The following is a 20,782-nucleotide window of genomic DNA, read 5'->3' as shown; positions in this document are numbered from 1 at the left end:
TTTTTACCTACATTCAGATATATATTTCAGTGCTGTTAATTACCATCATCACTACCCATTGCCAAAATGTTTACATTGTTCAAACAAGAATCCTGTACATTTTAAGCTTTAACATCCCATTCCTTACCCCTACCCCATGCCCTGGTAACCTATTGTTTTAGTTTGCTAAGCACTCAAAGCATATACCACAAAATGTGTTGGCTTTAATGATGGGAATTCATTAGCTTTCAAGCTTACAGTTTTGAAGCTGTAAAAATGTCCAAATTTAGGCATCATCAAGACAAAGCTTTCTTCCTGAAAAGTGGCCATCAGTGATCCTGGTCTCCTCTGTCACATGGCAAGGCAATTGGTAGCATCTGCTGGTCTCTCTCTTTTCTTCTGATATTTTCCTTACTTTCAGCTTCCACTTTCATGACTTCTCATTTATAAAGGACTCTGGTAAAAGGATTAAGATCCATGCTGGGCCATGCCTTGACTGAAGTAACCTAACCAAAATGTCCTATTTACAATGGTCCACACCCCCAGGAATGGGTTAGCTTGAACAACATGGTTTTCTGGAGTACATACAGTTTCAAACCACCAGGCTTAAATTCTAGATTCAGACTCTATGTGTTTCCTTATTCTAATTATTTTATATCAGTGAGATCATACAATATTTGTCCTTTTGTGTCTGGTTTACTTCACTCAACATGATATTTTCAAGGTTTTTCTGTGTTATTGCATGTATCAGAACTTCATTCCTTTTTACAGCTAATGATATTCAGTTGTGTGTATATACTACATTATGTTTATCCATTCAGTGTTTGATGGGTGCTTTGGTTGCTTCCATCTTTTTGGCAATTGTGAATGATGCTGCTATGAACATTGGAGCTCAAATATTTGTTTGTCTCTGCTTTCAGTTTTTTTTTTGGCATTTACCTACTTGTGGGATTGTCAGGCTGTAAGTAATTCTGTACTTGACTTTCTCAAGAACCACCAAGCTGTCTTTCACAGTGAATGCACCATTTACATTGCTACCAGCAATGAATAATGCTCCTATTTCTCTGCATTCTTTCCAACAGTTATTATTATTATTATTTAATAGCAGCCATTGTAATGGTGTGAAATGTTATCTCATTGTGGTTTTTACTTGCATTTCTCTGATGGCTAATGGTGTTGAGCATCTTTTTCATATGATTTTTAGCCATTTGTATATCTTTTTTGGAGAGATGTCTATTCAATTCTCTTGTCCATTTTTTAATTGAATTGTTTGACTTTTTATTGTTAAGTTGAGGATTTCTTTATAATTCTGGATATTAAACCTTCATCAGATATGTGATTCACAAATATTATCTCCCATTGTGTAGTTTGTCATTTTGCCTTCATGATAAAATCCTTTGAGGTGCAAAAGTTTTAAATTTTGATGAGGTCCCATTTATCTGTTTTTTTTTGTCACTTGTGCTGTGGGTGTAAAGTCTAAGAGCTATTGCCAAACACAAGATCATGAAGATGTTTCCCTATGTTGTCTTCTAAAAGTTTGATAATTCTGGCTCTTATGTTTAGGTCTTTGATCAACATTGAAGTGTTTTTTGTATAAGGTGTTAGGTAGGAGTCGTCCTTTTACTGCAAATGGAGAGCCAGTTTCCCTAGCACGTTTGTTGAGGAAGTATATTCTTTCCCATTTGAGTGGTTTTTGTCCCATTGTCAAAAAAACAAAAAAACAAAAAATCGTTGGCCATAAATGTTAGGGGGTAATTTCTGAGCTCTCAATTTGGTTCATATATCTGTCTTTGTACCAGTACCACACTGTTTTGATTACTGTGCCTTTTTGAATAATTTTTGACATCAGAAAGCACCAGTCCTCCAACTTGATTCATCTTTTTCAAGATAACTTTGGCTATTTAAAGCCCTTTACTCTTCCACATAAATTTGATAATTGGCTTTTCCATTTCTGCAAAGAAAATTGTTGAAAATTATTTAGTAAGATATTATGACCATTCAAATTGGAATTGTGTTGAACCCATAAATCATTTTGGGAAGGATTGACATCTTAGTATTTAATTTTCCAATCTATGAACATAGACTGTCCTTCCATTAATTTAGGTCTTCTTTGATTTCTTTTAGCAATGTTTTGTAATTTTCTATGTACAAGTTGTTTACATCTTGGGTTAGATTTATCCCTAGATATTTGATTTTTTTAGTTGCTATTATAAGTGGAATTTTTTTCTTGATTTCCTCTCATTGTTCATTGCTTCTGTATAGAAACACTGATTTTGGGGTGTTTGTTTTCTATCCCACACATAATTTTTTTTTTGGGGGGGTGCATGGGCTGGGAACCAAACCTGTCTCTCTTACATGGCAGGCAAGCACTCTACCACTGAATCACGTATGAGCCTCTACCCACAATTTTGCTGAATTCATTTTTTAGGTCTAGAAGCTGTATTGTGGAATTTTGAGGTTTTTCTGTATTTAGGACCATTGAGGTAAATTGAAAATTTTATTTCTTCCTTTCCAATTTGAGTATCTTTTATTTCTTTTTCTTGTCTAACTGCTCTGGCTAGAACTTCCAGCACAATATTGAATAATTTGTTGTCACAGTTGGCATCTTTGTCCTGTTCCAGATTTTAGAGGGAAAGTTAAGTGGGAAGTTAGCTGTGGGTTTTTCATATATGTCCTTTATCTTCTTGAGGATGTTCCCTTCGATTCCCAGTTTTCTAAGATTTGTTTTTTTATCAAGAAGGGTGCTGGATTTTTTCAAATGTCTTTTCTGCATCAGTTGAGATGGTCATGTGTGCTTTTTCTTCTTTCTGTTAATGTAGTGTACAACAGTAGTTAATTTTCTTAGGTTGAAAAACCCTTTCATGCCAGAGATAAATCCCACTTGATCATGGTGTATAATTCTTTAAATATGCTTTTGGGTTCTGTTTGTGAGTATTTTGTTAAGGATTTTTACATCTATATTCATGAGATATTTTCCTGTAACTTTTTTCTTGCGGCATCTGTATCTGACTTTGGCATAAGAATATTCTTGGTTTCATAGAATTAGGGAGTGTACCTTCCCCTTCAATTTTTTGGAAGCATTTGAGCAGAATTGAAGTTAAGTCTTTGTTCTAGTTTGCTAGCTGCCGAATGCAATATACTAGAAATGGAATGGCTTTTAAAAAGGGGAATTTAATTAGTTACTAGTTTACAGTACTAAGGGTGAGAAAATGTCCCAATTAGAGCAAGTCAATAGAAATATACAATCAAAGGTGTCCAGGGAAAGATATCTTGGTTCAAGAAGGCCGATGAAGTTCAGGGTCTCTCTCAAGTGAGAAGGCACATGGTGAACACAGTCACAGTTTCTCTCTTGGCTGGAAGGGCATGTGGCAAACATGGCGTCATCTGCTAGCTTTCTCTCCTGGCTTCTGGTTTCATGAAGCTCCCTGGGAGGCATTTTCCTTCTTCATCTCCAAAGGTCACTGGCTGTGGACTTTCTGCTTCATGGTGCTGCAGCATTCTCTGCTCTCTCTGAATCTCCATTCTCCAAAGTGTTTCCTCTTTTATAGGACTCCAGAAATTTATCAAGACCCACCCAAATGGGTGGAGACATGTCGTCACCTAATCCAGTTTAGCAACCACTCTTGATTTAATCACACCTCCAGGGAGATGATCTATTACAGTTTCAAACATACAGTAATGAATAGGAATTATTCTGCCTTTGTGAAATGAGATTTAGATTAAAACACGTTTTTTCTAGGGGACATACATCCTTTCAAACCAGCACAGTGTTCTTGTAATGTTCATTAAGTTTTTTCTTTGCAGACATCTCATGTTGGGGCTTTTTTTATTGGTCTTTCATTATTCATTCAATCTTTTTATTATTGGCCATCTTGGGGAAGATGATTTTTACGTCTCTTTCTGCCACCAATGAGCTGTCTATGGACTGGATCTCACAGCAACCTATTTTTGTGAGCGTGTGGAATGGGTGCTTGTGACTTAGAGAAATGTACTGACCTTTATAGTAATTTATCAGCCTCTTCTTCCCACTCTTCTCTGGATACTGTATAGTGTTCTGCTCACCTCTAGAGTTTCAAAATATTTGTTCCGGCATTTCCTGCCTGTTTAACAGTCCTCGTGGAAGAATTGAATCCTGAAGCTCCCGACTCTGTCATTTTCCCACAATTCTCAACTGGATGCCATTCTTAATATTAAAATGTTATTAATCAAACCAAATGGCTATAGTGTCTTGTGAAATGTTTTACTGCCTTGAAGAAATCATTTAATTTGAGTTTTAATTGATACTGAATTTTTTTGAAAACATCCATTTTCCAGGTAATGACTACTAGGTTGTTATTTAGAATGAATAATGAGTAGTATTTGTCATGAAGTACTTTGAAGACAATGAAGTAATTTTCCACTGAGAAAAGAAGCCTGTTTGGGATGGGAATTTGTTCCTTGCAAAATAAGCATAGAGCTATAATTATTGATTAAATAATTAAAATGAAAATAAATAGATTCCAAAAGTAATCTTAATATAGAGCATTTGAAATTTCAATAATTAACAATTATTTAGAAATAATTATAAAACATTAACCAAACCATACTAGCTAATGAGATTTTTGTCTTTTAATGAATGTTATACTGAAGCTATTAATTTAAATGATAAAACTTTAAAACTTTGCTTTCTTAGAAGACATATAAGTCTGCTGCTATTTGTATGAAGTTATCATAATATAGTTACATGTCACTACATAAATAATAGAAAAATATCTTTGAAGGACTTTTATGATGAATTAATAAGATATTATGGGGTGGTACGATGGTGGCTTAGTGGGAGAATTGTCACCTACCATGCCAGAGACCCGGGTTCAGTTCCTGGTGCATGCCCTTGCAAACAAACAAACAAACAAACAAACAAAAAAAGATATGTCCAACAGTGATGCATTGGATAAAGTAGTGAAGTAGGCAATTTTCAATTTGTTGGAATACAACTTTGATTAAATTCTGTTTTAAAACAAAACAATCCTGAAGCTTGTGTGGCATATTGAGCTTATAGTAGAGCAACTGAAAACAAGAAGAAGAGTTCAGAAGATGCTCAAATAAATTCTATAAGTGTATTACTATGAAAGAATAATTGTGGGTCAAGCAAAAATTATAGAGCAAGCAGCATGCTATGCTATATGCAGAATTTTATAAAAGCAAAAGCCACATGTTAATTATTATTATCAGCATTTTAAGGGAATAACAGTACATAAAGAATATGTCTTAGATCAGATACTCATTCAGCACTTATTATGGTCAGGTATTATTCATGTATGATATATATATATAATATATTACCATTTAATTATCATAAAATCGTATGTTGTGCATGTATCATTATTAACCTTATTTTATAGACTAGGAAAGGTTGCTTTCTGTTCATTTATTAATTCTCTGTAATCTTGCTTTTGATATAACACTCTGCCAAAAATGTTTTTCTAAAATCTTCGATGGCCTCTACGTTTGCCAAAGATAATTCAGTTTGATTGTTCTCACCCGTTTGTGGTATTATGCTCTAGACCATCACAAAGCTTTTTGCCCCTTTGGTTTGATGGGATCACTGTCTCAGGTTTTTCTTCTTTTTTTAAGTTTTCTGGTCAGCCCAGATTTTTATCTTGGCTCTGTGTTCCTACTCTTACAAACTTTTCTTTTTTTATATGCTGTATTGCAGGGGTTACTGTATTAGTTAGGGTTCTCTAGAGAAACAGAATCAACAGGGAACACTCGCAAATATAAAATTTATAAAAGTGTCTCACGTGACTGCAGGAACACAGAGTCCAAAACTTTGCAGGGCAGGCTGTGAAGCCAATGATTCTGATGGAGGGTCTGGACGAATTCCACAGGAGAAGCTTGCCAGCAGAAGCAGGAAGAGAGCCTGTCTCTTCTGAATCCCCCTTAAAAGGCTTCCAGTGATTAGGTTAAGCACCACTCATTGCAGAAGACACTCCCCTTTGGCTGATTACAAATGGAATCAGCTGTGGATGCAGCTGACATGATCATGATTTAATTCTATGAAATGTCCTCATTGCAACAGACTGGCCAGCACTTGCCCAACCAGACAAACAAGTACCACCACTTGGCCAAGTTGACACATGAACCTGACCAAGACAGTTACATTTCATTCTTTTTCCATGTGATTATCCCATTATTGCAGCACCATTTGTTGAATTTTTATTTTTTGGGGGGTGAGGAGAAGGAAGTGCATGGGCTGGGAATCAAGGGCGGGAATCGAACCCGGGTCTCCCACATGGCAGGCATGAGTTCTACCACTGAACCACCCTGGCACTCCTGTACTCTTACAACTTTGAATGAACTCCTTGGTGATCTTGTTTCTAACTTCCACCTATCCATTGATCATTCCCCCACCTCTAACACCTGCTCGGATTTCTTTTTATTGCTGATCTCAATTGCTTCTTCCATTTACTGCATCGTGATATTTAATATAATTCTTTTGGACTGTTTGAGAAACTGCTTAAGAAGCAGTGCCTTCTTGCTTCCCTGTTTAATCTCGCCCTTCCCTCACATAGATTGTAGAACGTTCTACAAGCCTTTTCAGACTCCTGGCATCTGAATTCGTCAGTTATTCTCTCAATTAGTGCATCATTTTGTTCTTATCTCCCTTAGATATCTTACTAATTATTTCCTAACTTGTTTAATCATCATTTTCTGAGGAAATGGGCTGTAAGTTTTTATCTCTCAGACTGCTAACCCCAAATTTTGAACATAGGATGCCTTTATTCCAAATAACTCTTTAATCACTAAACAGAAAAGGAAAGGGATGAGAATTTAATGTCCCACCGCAAAACAGATTGCTAACTGAACTTCTTCTGAAATCCTTAAATTTAGTCTGGAACTTAATAACAGGTAAGTATTATATTCTGTTAGTCCATAAAACAAGTTTGACATTGTTAGTCAGTTAATCCTTAGGCAGATCAATCCAAATAATAGTTTTCATGCTTTAGATACAGAATCTCATTTAATTCTTACAAGTAACCGGAACTATTTTTGTCACTGAGGAATCTGAGGCTCAGAGATGTTAAATAACTTGCCAAAGATCATATGGCAGGAACAGAATTGAGACATCATATTTTTCTAATTTCCAAGATCTTTGGTTCTCAATGAAGGTATCAGTTAGTTTTCACTGATATCGAGTCTAGACTATATTCCCCATACAAATTGCTTCTCTTTCAATAGCTTTTTCTTAACTGCTTTATATTTGACTGACTGTCAATATCCCCCACACTTATTTTTTAAGGGCTGGGAGTTCCCTCAGCCATATGCTTAGCAGCCAGAGCATGGAAAGGAATAGATGGTTAATAAATCATTTTTTAATGAATGAATGAACCGATTTACGTAGGGATTTAGGATGAATTTAAATAAATGTTTTCTGAAAGTATATGAAGCATTTTGTGGTGGATTTCCCAGGATGTAAAATGGGACCGTAACTAACTTATTCATAGGCAAGGTTCCATATTAATCTTTCACATTGAATATTTCATTTAATCCTCACAGTAACATATTTGCATATTAATATTCCTATTTATAATAATGGGAAAGTGAGACACAATAATTAAGAAACTTGCTTGAGCTTCTAAGACTCAGAGCTGAAACTTGAATCAGGACCTTTCAAAGCCCATGCTGACTCCATTATATGTCTTTTTATTTTGTGTGCTGTCCAGTGGGGATCACATTTCATTCTTTTTCCATGCTAATAGCCTGTTATTGCAGCATCATTTGTTGAATTTTTTTTTTGCTCCGGATAGAGTACCATTGAGGTCTTGATATTTATAAATCTATACATATGCCTAACACTGTTTTAAATTAAGGAAACCTAATACTAGACTAAAATAAAGCATCCTGGTTCTGGAAGACACATTAGTAGCGTTGTTTGGGAACTGCACCCAAATAATACTGAAAGACTCCCATGAATATAAGATCTCTCAACTCTTATTTTACGTCCATTCCTATTTTTGGAAAAGACTTGAGTTGTTTAACAATAATAAAAAAATATTGTGAATTGGTGAAATAAGACTCAGTGTGTGTTATGGGTTTAATTATGCTTCCCAAAATGATTTCATCAGGTCCTAACCCCTGGGTCCTGTGAACATGACCTTCTTTGAAGTTGTTATTAGCTAAGATTAGGCCAAACTGGATTAGGGTGACCTTAGTCCAATATGCTGGGTATTCTTATAAGATAGGGAGAAGATACAAAGACAAGGACAAAGGGGGGCCACCAGGATGCATTAGAAGAGCATTTGGAGACAAAGACACAGTTGCATCTACAAGCCAAGGGACACGAAGAATGGCAGTCGACTTCAGAAGCTAGAAGAGGCAGAAAGTTCATGTAGCTATATAATGCAGGTCTTTATTTTCTAGAGTTATAGACCTCCTTTGTTCCCTTGATTCCATGTTCAGTATCTTTTCTTCCCAGTGGTGCTACTGAGAAGGAAGATATACTCAGTGAGTGTCAGTTTATATAATCTGCCATTTATTTGACTCTGGTACTCCAAAACTGGCTGCGTATGATTTTAAAGAATCAATTTATGTTGTACATTGAAGGCTTTTTTTAAAGATCTATTTTAGAGAAGCTGCAGGGTGTATGTAGATTGGCTCTTACTTTACTACCTATAGTTCAGTAAATTCATATTGTAATATGTGCCTTATTGTTCTCTATTTACTATACAGAATCTGGATATAAACACAAGATTGCATGAGAGAGAAAGTAAATTCCCCAAGCATTGCTAGAGTCGCTGATTTATGCTTCTGCTGTGTTTTATATTTCTTACATAGATAAGATGTGTATTTATGTCTCATAGAGATGTATTAGGTCTTATTATTTTAAAAAGATGGTCGTATCTGTTTATTTATTTAAATTTTGATATGAATTTTATGGTCAATTGATTTTAATCATGTCAAAAGATTTCGGTTGAATAGTATTATATGAATTGTTGATTATTGAAAACAAGGAAATTGCAGCACTGTAAATTTAAACTAACACTTTTGTGCATATTGTAAGGCCATTAAAAATGTCCCCAGGTTCACATAGTCTTAGAAAGAATCTAGATGACTTGATATAATTCAATTTTGTGATGCTTTATAATTGAAATTATTGGTGATAGGCAAATAATTGAAGTAAAATAATTACCTACTGAGTGGATTGAAAATATTTTTCTATTGTAGTTGGATATCTACAACATAACATTTAAAAATGTTTTTACTCTGATCTGTTTTACATAGTTAATATTTGAAAATAAGACTTTTTCTATAGTCATTTACACATGTGAGTAGTCGAGGACATTTTTCTTCTTCTTTCTCAAGAATATATGTAACTATATTACTTTTGTAGCCTATTAATTTGTAAAGGACATCTCAAAATATTTTCCCTTTGTTTTTTTTTTGTGTGTGTGTATACATGTGCTGTATGGTGGGGTCACATTTCTTTTTTTATTTCCATGTGAGTATCCCGTTATTGCAGCACCATTTGTTGAATTACTTTGTTTGCTTGTTTGTTTGTTTTGCTTGTTTTGGGGAGTGTAGAGACTGGAAATCGAACCCAGGTCTCCTGCACAGCAGGCAAGAATTCTACCACTGGACTATCCTTGCATCCCCTTCCCTTTGTTTTTTTAAATCTATTTTTAACTAGATTTTATTTTGTCTTTTTTGGTAGAATAATGGCATTAAGACAATTCTCATCATTTTCCAATACCACCACCTAACCAACTGGCATAATCAGTGTTTGTAAAAAGGTAAACTATTATTGGTAAAGTTAAGTGCTGACTTTTGAGCTAGCAAGTGTAATGGAAATGTCTGTAGAGAGTAATTAGAGAGACACAAAGTCCTTTTTAAATGTAAATGGAGTTCTTTTATAGGGATGAGAGCTGTTTGAGCCTGCTCAATATTGGAAGAACAAAATGTTTGCTCATTGTGAAAACTCTTTTAATTCAGACACTGAACACTTTCCTAAAAGTAGCAATAAATGTGCATGCATGTACATCCTTATTTGTTTTCTGCCCCCAGGACTATAGAGTTAACATCTTCTTGAGACAAAAATGGAATGATCCCAGGCTGAAGCTCCCTAGTGATTTTAGAGGCTCAGATGCACTGACAGTGGATCCCACAATGTACAAATGTCTATGGAAACCTGATTTATTTTTTGCAAATGAAAAAAGTGCTAATTTTCATGATGTAACCCAGGAAAATATCCTCCTCTTTATTTTTCGGGATGGAGATGTTCTTGTCAGTATGAGGTATTCTTTGATATTTATTACTTGTACGTTTATGTTTTTCTTTTAAAATCGGTAGGTCACAGAGGGGTATTTTAAATTATTTCTAAGACACCTGTTTTTACTTTTAGGTTATCTATTACTCTTTCCTGTCCTTTGGACTTGACCTTGTTTCCTATGGATACACAGCGTTGCAAGATGCAACTTGAGAGCTGTATGTAAATGAATTATAAATGACTATGGTGACTATGCGAATAAAAAATGCTGAAAATTTTTAAGCAATATATTTTACTTATATCTTGGTAAAATGAATGCTTTTGATTACAAATAATCCTTAGAATAATTTCTTTAGGGAATTATAGTTATTCTTTTTTTGTGTTAATTTGTATTAAGGTAGATAAATCTTTTGTACTAGTCTTTGATTTCAGTTCGTTTGATGCGGGTGTACATTTCTACCTTATTCCAGTTAGCATCCTCATTTGAGTTAGTTGTACAGGCAAGGTAAAGGACAAAATAATGCTCTAATGTAAATGACTTTTCTGATATTTGAAAACATATTTTCTTAATAGAACATTTGGGAAACATTGAAAAATATCCCCTAAATTCTAGCAAGCACTTGTTTGTTATGGATGTATAGAATGTAAACTCTAGTTGAAAAAGGAAAAAGAGATGATGTGTTAGAAATAAAAAGAAAGTAAACTTTTTATTTTTTGTAAAATTGGGTTTTCTCTGTTTCTATGGTCTGTATTTTTCAGTTTTAAGATGCATTAGATGTATTAATTAAAGTTATTTTTATCTATAAAACAAATATATTGATTTGCTTTTATGCTTATCTTTTGAAAATGAAATTAGGAAATACATTTTGGAAAATTAGCACCAGTATTGGTTATTCAGCCTGAGTACAAATATATCATGAACTATTTCTGCAGAGAGTGAAGAATAATAATCATGTAAACCTTGTTGCATATGATTGCTAGATGATATGCTTTGAAATTATCTAGTTATTATTTGTTATCTTTTAAAAGTTTGCTGAAGAGGATCCTAAATTTTAACGCTATTTATTACTTTCTAACTATAAAATGATTTGCATATGTAAGGGTATATGTATGTACATCTTTATGTATATGTTGTATTTACATCTGTATATGTATGTTTATAAAAGTCCAACTGTGAATTCACAGCTTAATTCTATTACTAGATGCATTGAAGTAAAAAATGCATTCTCTTTAGAGTTGAACAGACCACTGTACGCTATAAAACCACATAAGGTCCTTGAATTGTAGCTGCATTAAAAGCCCAAAGTGTGTGCTTCAGGAAACTGAAATGATTCTGTAATAATATCCATTTCAGGGATTATTTTATTGGTATTCTTTGGCCATGCAGCTCCTACAGAACAGTTTGCAGTTATTTCTTCAAAAGTCTTTAAACTGGTCTTTAAATACTTCTAAGTAACATATTGCACTATTGTAAATGCATACATTTAGGAAGCATCACTTATTACTTTTTTATTGATGATTGTTTGGAATTCTGACATAGACAAATGAACTACTATATATGACACCATAAGATTTTATCTATTTGCAAAATGCTGATTATTTAATATTATTCTTATTTTAAGACCAGAATCTATAACTCTTGTGCTAATATTGTCCTAAATAGATTTTTACCTCTTTACATTCTTGTAACAATAATTTCATATAAGAAAGCCTGATTTCATCATGTTTGCTATGTTTAATACTTGGATTATTAAAATATTAAGTATTTGATACTTACCTATATTTACAGTTAACATTTAAATTTATTATTTATTTTTGTTTATAGTTGGTTACACAACTGATGATTTACGGTTTATCTGGCAGTCAGGAGATCCTGTTCAGTTAGAAAAAATTGCCTTGCCTCAATTTGATATTAAAAAGGAAGATATTGAATATGGTAATTGTACAAAATACTATAAAGGCACAGGTAAGTTGTATTCTTTAAATTAAACGATACTAAGTCTTATTTCAAAGACTTATATCTTTTTAATTTTTTTCTTTATTAGGGAAGTTATGAGTTTACAGAACAATCATAAATAAGATGTAGGATCTTCATATACCATCTTATCACTAATACCTCCCTTTGGTGTGAAACAGTTGTTACAATTGATGAAAACATGATTTTATGATACTACTGTTAATTATAGCCCATGGTTTAATTTAGGGTTTAGCATGCATGGAGTGTACATCCATGGACTTAATTTCTTTTTAATTTTTATTTTGTTACAATGTATAGAATCTAACATTTCTCCTTCTAATCATATTTAGATATGTATTTCGGTGTTGCTAATTATGTTCGCAACATAGTGCTATTATCAACACTAACCATTACCAAAATATTCCAATCATTTCAAATAGGAACCCTGTGCATTTTTAAATGCAATTTAATTGCGTTATGTTCACATACCACATAATTATTCAAAGTGTACAACCGGTGGTTCACAGTATCATCATATTGTTGTTCATCCATCACCACAATTGATTTTTTAACATTTTCATTACTATGTAAAAGAAAAAAAGAATAAAAATAAAAGCAAAAAAGAACACCCAAAACATCCCATACCCCTTAATCACTGCCCCCCTTGGGATTTATTCATTGTCCTTATTTTATTATCCATCTGTCCATACACTGGATAAAGGAATGTCAGTCACAAAGTTTTCAAAATCACACAGTCAGGGCGAGCCTGCCAAGCCAGAGGACCCGGGTTCGATTCCTGGTGCCTGCCCATGTAAAAAAAAAAATCACACAGTCACACCATGAAAGCTTTATAGTTATAAAATCATCTTCAAGAATCATGGCTACTGGACTACAATTTAACAGTTTCAGTGTATTTCCTTCTAGCTATTCTAACTCACTAACAACTAAAAAGGAATAGCTATGTAGTGCATTAGAATAACTTCCAGAGTGACCTCTGAACTCTATTTGAAATCTCTCAGACACTGAAACTTTATTTTGTTTCATATCACTTCCCCGTTTTGGTCAAGAAGTCTTTCTCAATCCCATGATGCCAGGGCTAGCCTTATCATTGGGAGTCATGTTCCACTTGTCAGGGAGATTAACACCCTGGGAGTCATGTTCCACATAGTGGGGAGGGCACTGAGTTCACCTCCAGAGTTGACTTAGAGAGAGAAGCCACATCTGAGCAACAAAAGAGGTTCTCTGGGGGTGACTCTTAGGCATAATTATAAGTACGCTTAGCTTTGTCATTGCAGGAATGTTTCATAAGGGCAAGCCCAAAGAACAAGGGGTTGGCCTATTAAATTTGTAGTCCTCAATGCTTGTGAGTGTATCTGGAATTCCCCAGATGGAGAAGTTTAATATTTCCACTTTTTTCCCTCAGTCTCTCAAGGGATCTTTGCAAATACTTTAATATTCTCTTCCCAAATCACTCTGGGGTATATTGGGACATCACACTAACCTGTACAAACCAACAAGATCTCATGCCCTTTTCGAGGTTCCATGTAATTATGGTGTTTAACTAAACTGACCATACAAGTTAAATTAGATAATGTACCAAAGAAAATAAAAATTTAGCACCAAATAAACCTCTCCTCCTTTGGTCTCACACAGAAGTACAAATTTTAGAACATGGTCAATATCATCCTTTACCCTTTAGTCTGATTTGTCTTGGTCCTAACTGTGCCAGCTTTATTCATATGTCTAATTGAAGTTTGATCTCCTTTTCAGGTTTTTAAATAGTTGTTCCATCAGGTAATGCTGACTTTAAGGGCCACAGAACTCAAGCTCTGAGTCTCAGGTGTCACATAGATAACCAAAGTTGTAAGGGACAAGCAGGTTATATACAAAGAGCTCAGCATCTTAGAATTTAGAAATAACCATTACAAGCCAAAATGTGACTGCTGTAAGAGCTTACGATGTAGGAACTTTTACAATAAGCCTTCCCCTAGTAACCTATGCTCTTGAATTCAAAGTTCAGAGTTTGCTCATTATAGTTAGTCCATATTAGTCAGGTATTATAAGATTTCCCATTTAGTTTCTGGCTTATTTCACTCAACATACTGTCCTCAAGGTTCATTCACCTAGTTGCATGCCTCAGAACTTCATTCTTGATGCTGCTGAATATTCCATTGTATGGAATGACTTTTACCCTTCTGTTCTTCAGTCAATGTACCCTTAGGCCACCCCATCTGTTGCAAATTGTGAATACTGCCACTATTAACATCGGTGTGCAAATGTCTATTCGTGTCCCTGCTTTCAGTTCTTCCAAGTTTATACCTAATAAAAGAGTTGGCAGATCATATGACAACCCTATATTTAGCCCTCCAGAGGTTTTTCTACACCATTCTATTTCCCTGGCAATAGTGAATAGGCAAATCTCTCTCTCTCCACATTTTTGTCAGCACTTGTATCTTTTTGCTTTTAAACAGTTTTATTCACACACCATAAAATCCACCCTAAGTAAACAATCAGTGGCTCCTGGTATAGTCATATAGTTATGTATTAAACACCACAGTCTATATAAGGACATTTTCATTTCTTCCACAAAGGAAGAAGAGGAAAAATAATGAAGAATAAAATAAAATAAAAAAGGGGAAACACCAACACCAACACCAAGACTCTCATACCCCACCCTTACACCCTTAAATTCCCTTTATAGACATTTAGCTTTGGTATATTGTCTTTGCTATGAGTAATGGAAACATATTAAAATGTTATTGTCAACTATACACTAATTTGCATTGATTATAATTTTTCCATATACTGTTCCATTTTCAATACCTTGCAATGTTAACATTCATTGTTCTCCCTCATGTAAAAATTTCCTTATATTTCACATCTAATCACCATCATTATCCACTCAAGGTTTTGCTAAGTTACACAGTCACAATCTATATCTTTTATTTTTTCTTCTGGTGTTATAAATGCTCCTAGCCTTCCTGCTTCAACCACACTCACATTCAGCTTTGCTCAGTGTACTTACAATATTGTGCTACTATCGTATAGTATTGTGTCATCCATTTCTAGATCTTTACAGTCAATCCTGCTGAACATTCTGTACTCCTTCAGCATCAAATGCCCAATCTCCATCCTCTTTCTAACTCCTGGTAAAACTGTGCTCTCAACTTTACTCTCAGACTTCACCCATTAATGTTAGTTCATGTTAGTGAGATCATACAATGTTTGTCCTTTTGTTTTTTGGCTAATTTCACTCAACATAATGTCCTCAGGGGTCGTCTACATTGTTGCATGCATCATGAATTTATTCTGTACCTTTAGTGGTAGTCTTCATTTCTACACTGTTCTCCAAACCTCTCTCCTATTTTCTCCTTCATGTTTTAAAGAACAGTTTTGCTGGATATAGAATTCCTGGTTGGCAGTTTTTCTCTTTCAGTATCTTAAATATATCATACCACTGCCTTCTTGCCTCCATAGTTTCTGCTGAGAATATTACACTTAGTCTTATTGAGCATCCCTTGTATGTGATGGAGCACTTTTCTCTTTCTGCTTTTGGAATCCTTTCTTTCTGTTTGACATTTGTCAGCCTGATTAGTAAGTATCTTGGAGTAGATCTACTTCTGTTTGGGGTATGCACCACTTCTTCGATCTGTAATTTTATGTCTTTCATAAAAGATGGGAAATTTTACAATTATTATTTCCTCCATTATTCTTTCTGTTCCTTTCCCCTTTGCTTCTCCTGGAATGCCCATAACACCTAAATTCATGTACATCAGGCTGTCATTAAGTTCCCTGAGACTCTGTTCACATTTTTCCATTATTTTCCCTATCTGTTCTTTTGCATGTAGGACTTCCAATGTCCTGTTCTCTAGTTTACTAATCCTTTCATCTCCCTCTTCAAATCCACTCTTATATGTCTCTATTGTGTTTTAAATCTCTTCTATTACGCCTTTCATTTCCATAAGTTCTGCCATTTGTTTTTTCAAAATTTTGAGTTCTTCATTATGTTCGCCCAATGTGTTCTTTATGTCCTTCATCTATTTTGCCATATCTTCCCTCAACTCATTGATTTGATTTCACTTTGCATGCTTATTGAACATCTTTAATTAGTTGTTTCAACTTGTGTCTCTTGTTTGAAGTGTTAGTTTTTTTTCTTTTGACTAGTCCATATCTTTGTGTTTCCTAGTATGACTGTTTTTTTCTTTTTTTCTCCCCTTTATTATTTTCTTAACTTTTTTATTATGAAAAAAACATATATACAAAGAAGCAATACATTTCCAAGTACATTTTAACAAATAGTCATACAACAGATTTTAAACTTTGGTATGGGTTACAGTTCCATGATGTTTCATTGTTTCTTCTGGCTGCTCTGGGACACTGGAGACAAAAAGAAATATCAATATATTGATTTATTACTCATATTCATTTGTTAAATCCTATCTTCTCTATTATACTCTTCCTTCTCTTTTTCTTTTCTTTTTGTGAATAATAACATATATACAAAAAGCAATGCATTTCAAAGTACATTGTGACAGTTAGTTGTAGAACAGATTTCAGAGTTTGATGTGGGTTACAATTCCACAATTTTAGGTTTTTATTTCTAGTTGATCTAAGGTATTGGAGATAAAAAAATCAATATACTGATTCAATACTCATATTCATTTGTTAAACCCAATCTTCACTGTATAACTCCACCAACACCTTTGATCTTTCTCTCATTCTTTTGGTGTATTTGGGCTATGACCATTCTAACTTGTTCATGTTGGAAGGGGCTATTGATAATATGGGATAGGGTGATGAAACTAGTTGATTTTCTGGAGAGGCTGTGCCCTCTTCATTTCAGGTCTTATCTGGTACAGAGGCCCATCTGGATGTTGTAGGTTTCTGGAAACTTATACTAGTGCATAGAACCTTTGTAGAATCTTATATAATGCCCTAGATATTCTTTGGAATTGGCAGGAATGGTTTTGGTTGGGGTTTGGCAAGTTCTAATAGGTAGCAATGTCGAACTGAAACTTGCATCAGGATGACCTCCAGAGTAGCCTCTCAACTCTATTTGACCTCTCTCAGCCACTGATACCATATTTGTTATATTCTTTCCCCCTTTTTGGTCAGGATGGCATTGTTGATTCCATGGTGCCAGGACTAGATTCACCCCTGGGGGTCATCTCCCATGCTGCCAGGGAGACTTTCATCCCCAGATGTCACGTCCCATAGAGTGGGGAGAGTAATGGTTTTGCTTGCAGAATTGGGCTTAGGGTGAGAGAGGCCACATCTGAACAACAAAAGAGGTCCTCTGGAGGTGACTCTTAGGCATAGCTATAGGTAGTCTAAGCTTTTCCACTACATACATAAACTTCACAAGAGCAAGCCCTCAACATCAAGGGGTTGACCTGATTTGGGTATCCCTAATGTTTGACACATTAGGGATTTCCTGGTGGTAAAGTTTAACAGCTCCATATTGTTTCTTCCATGCCTCAAGGGGCTTTTTCAATACTTTTGGATGATATGTTTATTATACTCTGGCATGTATCCAGGCATTACATTAACCTATACAGGATCAAAGACTCTTAATCTTATACTGAGCTCCCTGTGTTTGGATTGTTTAAATAATCTATCCAGACAGATTGAGTTAGATTGTATGCTACTGAAAATTTAGGTTCTGGACAAAATAATCCTATCTTCCTGTGGTCTCAAAGAGTATGTGGAGCTCTAAAATACAGGCAATATCTTCTTTACCTATGATTCTGAATTACCTTAATCCTAACCTGATCAGCTTTGTTCTTATTTCTAAATACCAGGTTATACCTATATAAAACAGCCTCTCAACATCAAAAAATAGCAATTACCACTACAGACTAAATGTGGCTGCCATAAGAGCTTACGGTCTAGGCCCCAGTTTTCTTATAAGTATTTTATAAATGAGATCATACAATACTTGTTCTTTTGTTTCTGGCTTATTTTGCCTCACTAAATGTCCCATATGTTCATTCACCTCATTGCATGTGCCACTTCAATCCTTTTTGTGGCAACACAGTGTTCGATCATATGTATACACCATTATTCGCCAACCTGCTTCTCAGTCAGTGCATCTTTCAGCCACTTCCACCTGCAGGCCCTCATACATAACATCCAAAGTCAATAGTCCATCAGTTTTAGATAATTTTGTTGTTCCCAAGAGAAAGATAGCCAATAAACACATCCTCACCAAATAGAAATCCAAACTTCCTCCTAACTCTTGTCCCTCCCACTATCATGTATCCTTAGTATTGCTGCGGTGATGTTGATATTTTCCCGTTAAACATAGCACATAGCATACAGTAGCATCCCCCCACCCCGTTCCCTGGACTTAAATACTTTTTGTACACAAATCATACCTTTTCAAGAGTTCATGCAAGACTTTATTTATATTTAATGTTAATCAGTGGGAAACATGAGTCTATAAACCACATTCATTCATGTTCACCTTCAATATGGTAATGTTACTTATAGATCCGCTAGTTGAACCGCCTTCACTTCTATCTATTCTCTTACAATTAGGTTCAACCTTGTTAACTAACTATTCACCCATCTCAGGCTTCTGTGTGTCTCTAAGTCCCCTATATTCTGTATTATAAGCCTCTGATTTTACCTTTACCATTGTCATAAAAGTGGAATCATACAGTATCTATCCTTTTGTATCTGGTTTATTTCACTCAGCATTGTGTCCTCAAGGCTCACCCATCTTGTCATGTGGTTCCAGATATCATTTAGTCTTACTGCTGCATAGTAGTCCATCATATGTATATACCACACTTTGTTAATCCATTCATCTGTTGATGGGCACTTGGATTGTTTCCATCTTTTGGTGGTTTTGAGCAGTGCTGCTGTGAACATCTGTGTGCAAATTTCTGTTTGTGTAACTGCTTTCAGCTCTTCTGGGTATATACTGAGTAGTGGTATTGCTGGGTCATAGGGCAACTCGATATTCAGTTTCCTGAGGAACCACCAAACTGTCTTCCATAGTGGCTGCACCATGATACATTCCCACCAGCAGTGCATAAGTGTCCCAGTTTCTCCACATCCTCTCCAACATTTGTAGTTTAATAGCAGACTTTCCTGTAAGTGTGAGGTGGTATCTCATTGTAGTCTTGATTTTCCTTTATAGCCAGTGAGAATGAGCATCTCTTCATGTGCTTTTGAACCATCTGTATTTGCTCATCAGAAAAATGTCTATTCATATCTTTAGCCTACTTTAAAATTCAGTTGCTTGTTCTTTTGTTGTTGAGTTATATGATTTCTTTCTGTATACAGGATATCAAACCTTTATTCAATATGTAATATCTAAATATTTTCTCCCATTGGATTGGCTGCCTCTTTGCCTTTTTGACAGTCTTTTGAGGCACAAAAACATTAGATCTTGAGTAATTCATATTTATCTATTTTTTCGTTTGTTGCTCGTGCTACAAGTTTAGATGTAAAGTTTAGGAAGCTGCCCTATTACTAGGTCTTGAAGATGTTTCTTTCAGTTTCTTATAGTTGTGTTATGTTATTGGTTCTTATATTTAGGTGTTTGATTCATTTCAGTTAATTTTTGTATCTGGTGTAAGGTAAGGGTTCTCTTTCATTCTTTTGGCAACTGATATCCAGTTCTCCCATGCTTATTTATTGAAAAGAATATTTTGTCAGAGTTCAGTGGATTTGCGGGCCTTGCCAAATATCAGTTGGCGATAGATTTGGTGGTCTGTTTCTGTGCTCTTGATTTGATTCCACTGGTCAATACTCCTAGTAAGATTCTTGATTTTTTGTTGGTGTCTAGGCATTCAATTTTCTTGATTAGTTTTTTTCCAGATGTCATTTTCTCTTCTCTGCCTAGGGTTTACTTGTTGGTTGGTTTTATTCTCTACCTGTTCTTTGACATTTGGTTCAATTTATTCTAGACCACTAGCATAGGTTCTGTTTACCCGATCAGGATTTTACTGCTCTTGTTTTTCTGGTTCTTGCTCTGCCCATATTGAAGTTTTTTTGAGATTGTCCTTTTTTTGCGTGTGCAGTTGTTTCAATTCCCGGAGAAAGTTTTCTCCTCTCTCTTCCTCTTCAGGGAATGCTGATCTGCTGTTTATTTTGTTATTTTGCCCCTGTATGTTTTTAATGTTCCTTTTGTTAGCTCCAGCAACTTTTGTCTAGAGGTCTGGCTCTGGCAGGAGGGTTTCCCTAGATGGATTGACCCCAATTAGATTTTCATAGGTAGGGCAGGCCTATGATTCATGAAAAGAGTGTGATCAGTATCAAGGCTCCCTGGCATGAAACCCAGTAAAGTGAAAGCCTTTCCTGTGAAGCCTCTTAATTCTGTGCTTTTCTTGTCCCACCAAGCAGAGGCTTATTGTCAGCCCACTGCTCCCCACCAGCATCGAGTGGTTCAGTGCCTTTAATTCTCAACAGACCCTGTCCCTGCCAAGGGGTGTTGTTGAGAGAGAGGCTGAGGTAGAAGGCAAATTTAAACTGGTTCTGTTTTCCAATCCCTGGGGTCTGACTGCTCTGAATGAGGGTCACCACTAGAGCTGCCCCCTTTTTCTTGGCAACACTATTCCCTTTACAGAATTTTCTCCTTCACTTGATTAGTT

The 20,782-nt window shown here is 35.2% G+C and overlaps 1 protein-coding gene across 3 annotated transcripts in view; it reads left to right on the top strand.

Annotated features, from left to right (window-relative positions):
* Nucleotides 1-20,782, top strand: part of GLRB (glycine receptor beta) — a 111,703-nt gene that overhangs the window by 64,837 nt on the left and 26,084 nt on the right. For all 3 annotated transcript variants that reach the window (XM_077139694.1, XM_077139692.1, XM_077139693.1), the window contains 3 exons: nt 10,021-10,250; nt 10,358-10,440; nt 12,048-12,188. In XM_077139694.1, coding sequence (XP_076995809.1) covers nt 10,021-10,250; nt 10,358-10,440; nt 12,048-12,188 — 454 coding nt within the window. The remainder of the gene's footprint in view (nt 1-10,020; nt 10,251-10,357; nt 10,441-12,047; nt 12,189-20,782) is intronic.

The sequence above is a fragment of the Tamandua tetradactyla genome, chromosome 22 (assembly GCF_023851605.1).
Source record: "Tamandua tetradactyla isolate mTamTet1 chromosome 22, mTamTet1.pri, whole genome shotgun sequence".
Classification (NCBI taxonomy): Eukaryota; Metazoa; Chordata; class Mammalia; order Pilosa; family Myrmecophagidae; genus Tamandua; species Tamandua tetradactyla.
This window is presented reverse-complemented; position numbering and strand designations above follow the sequence as displayed.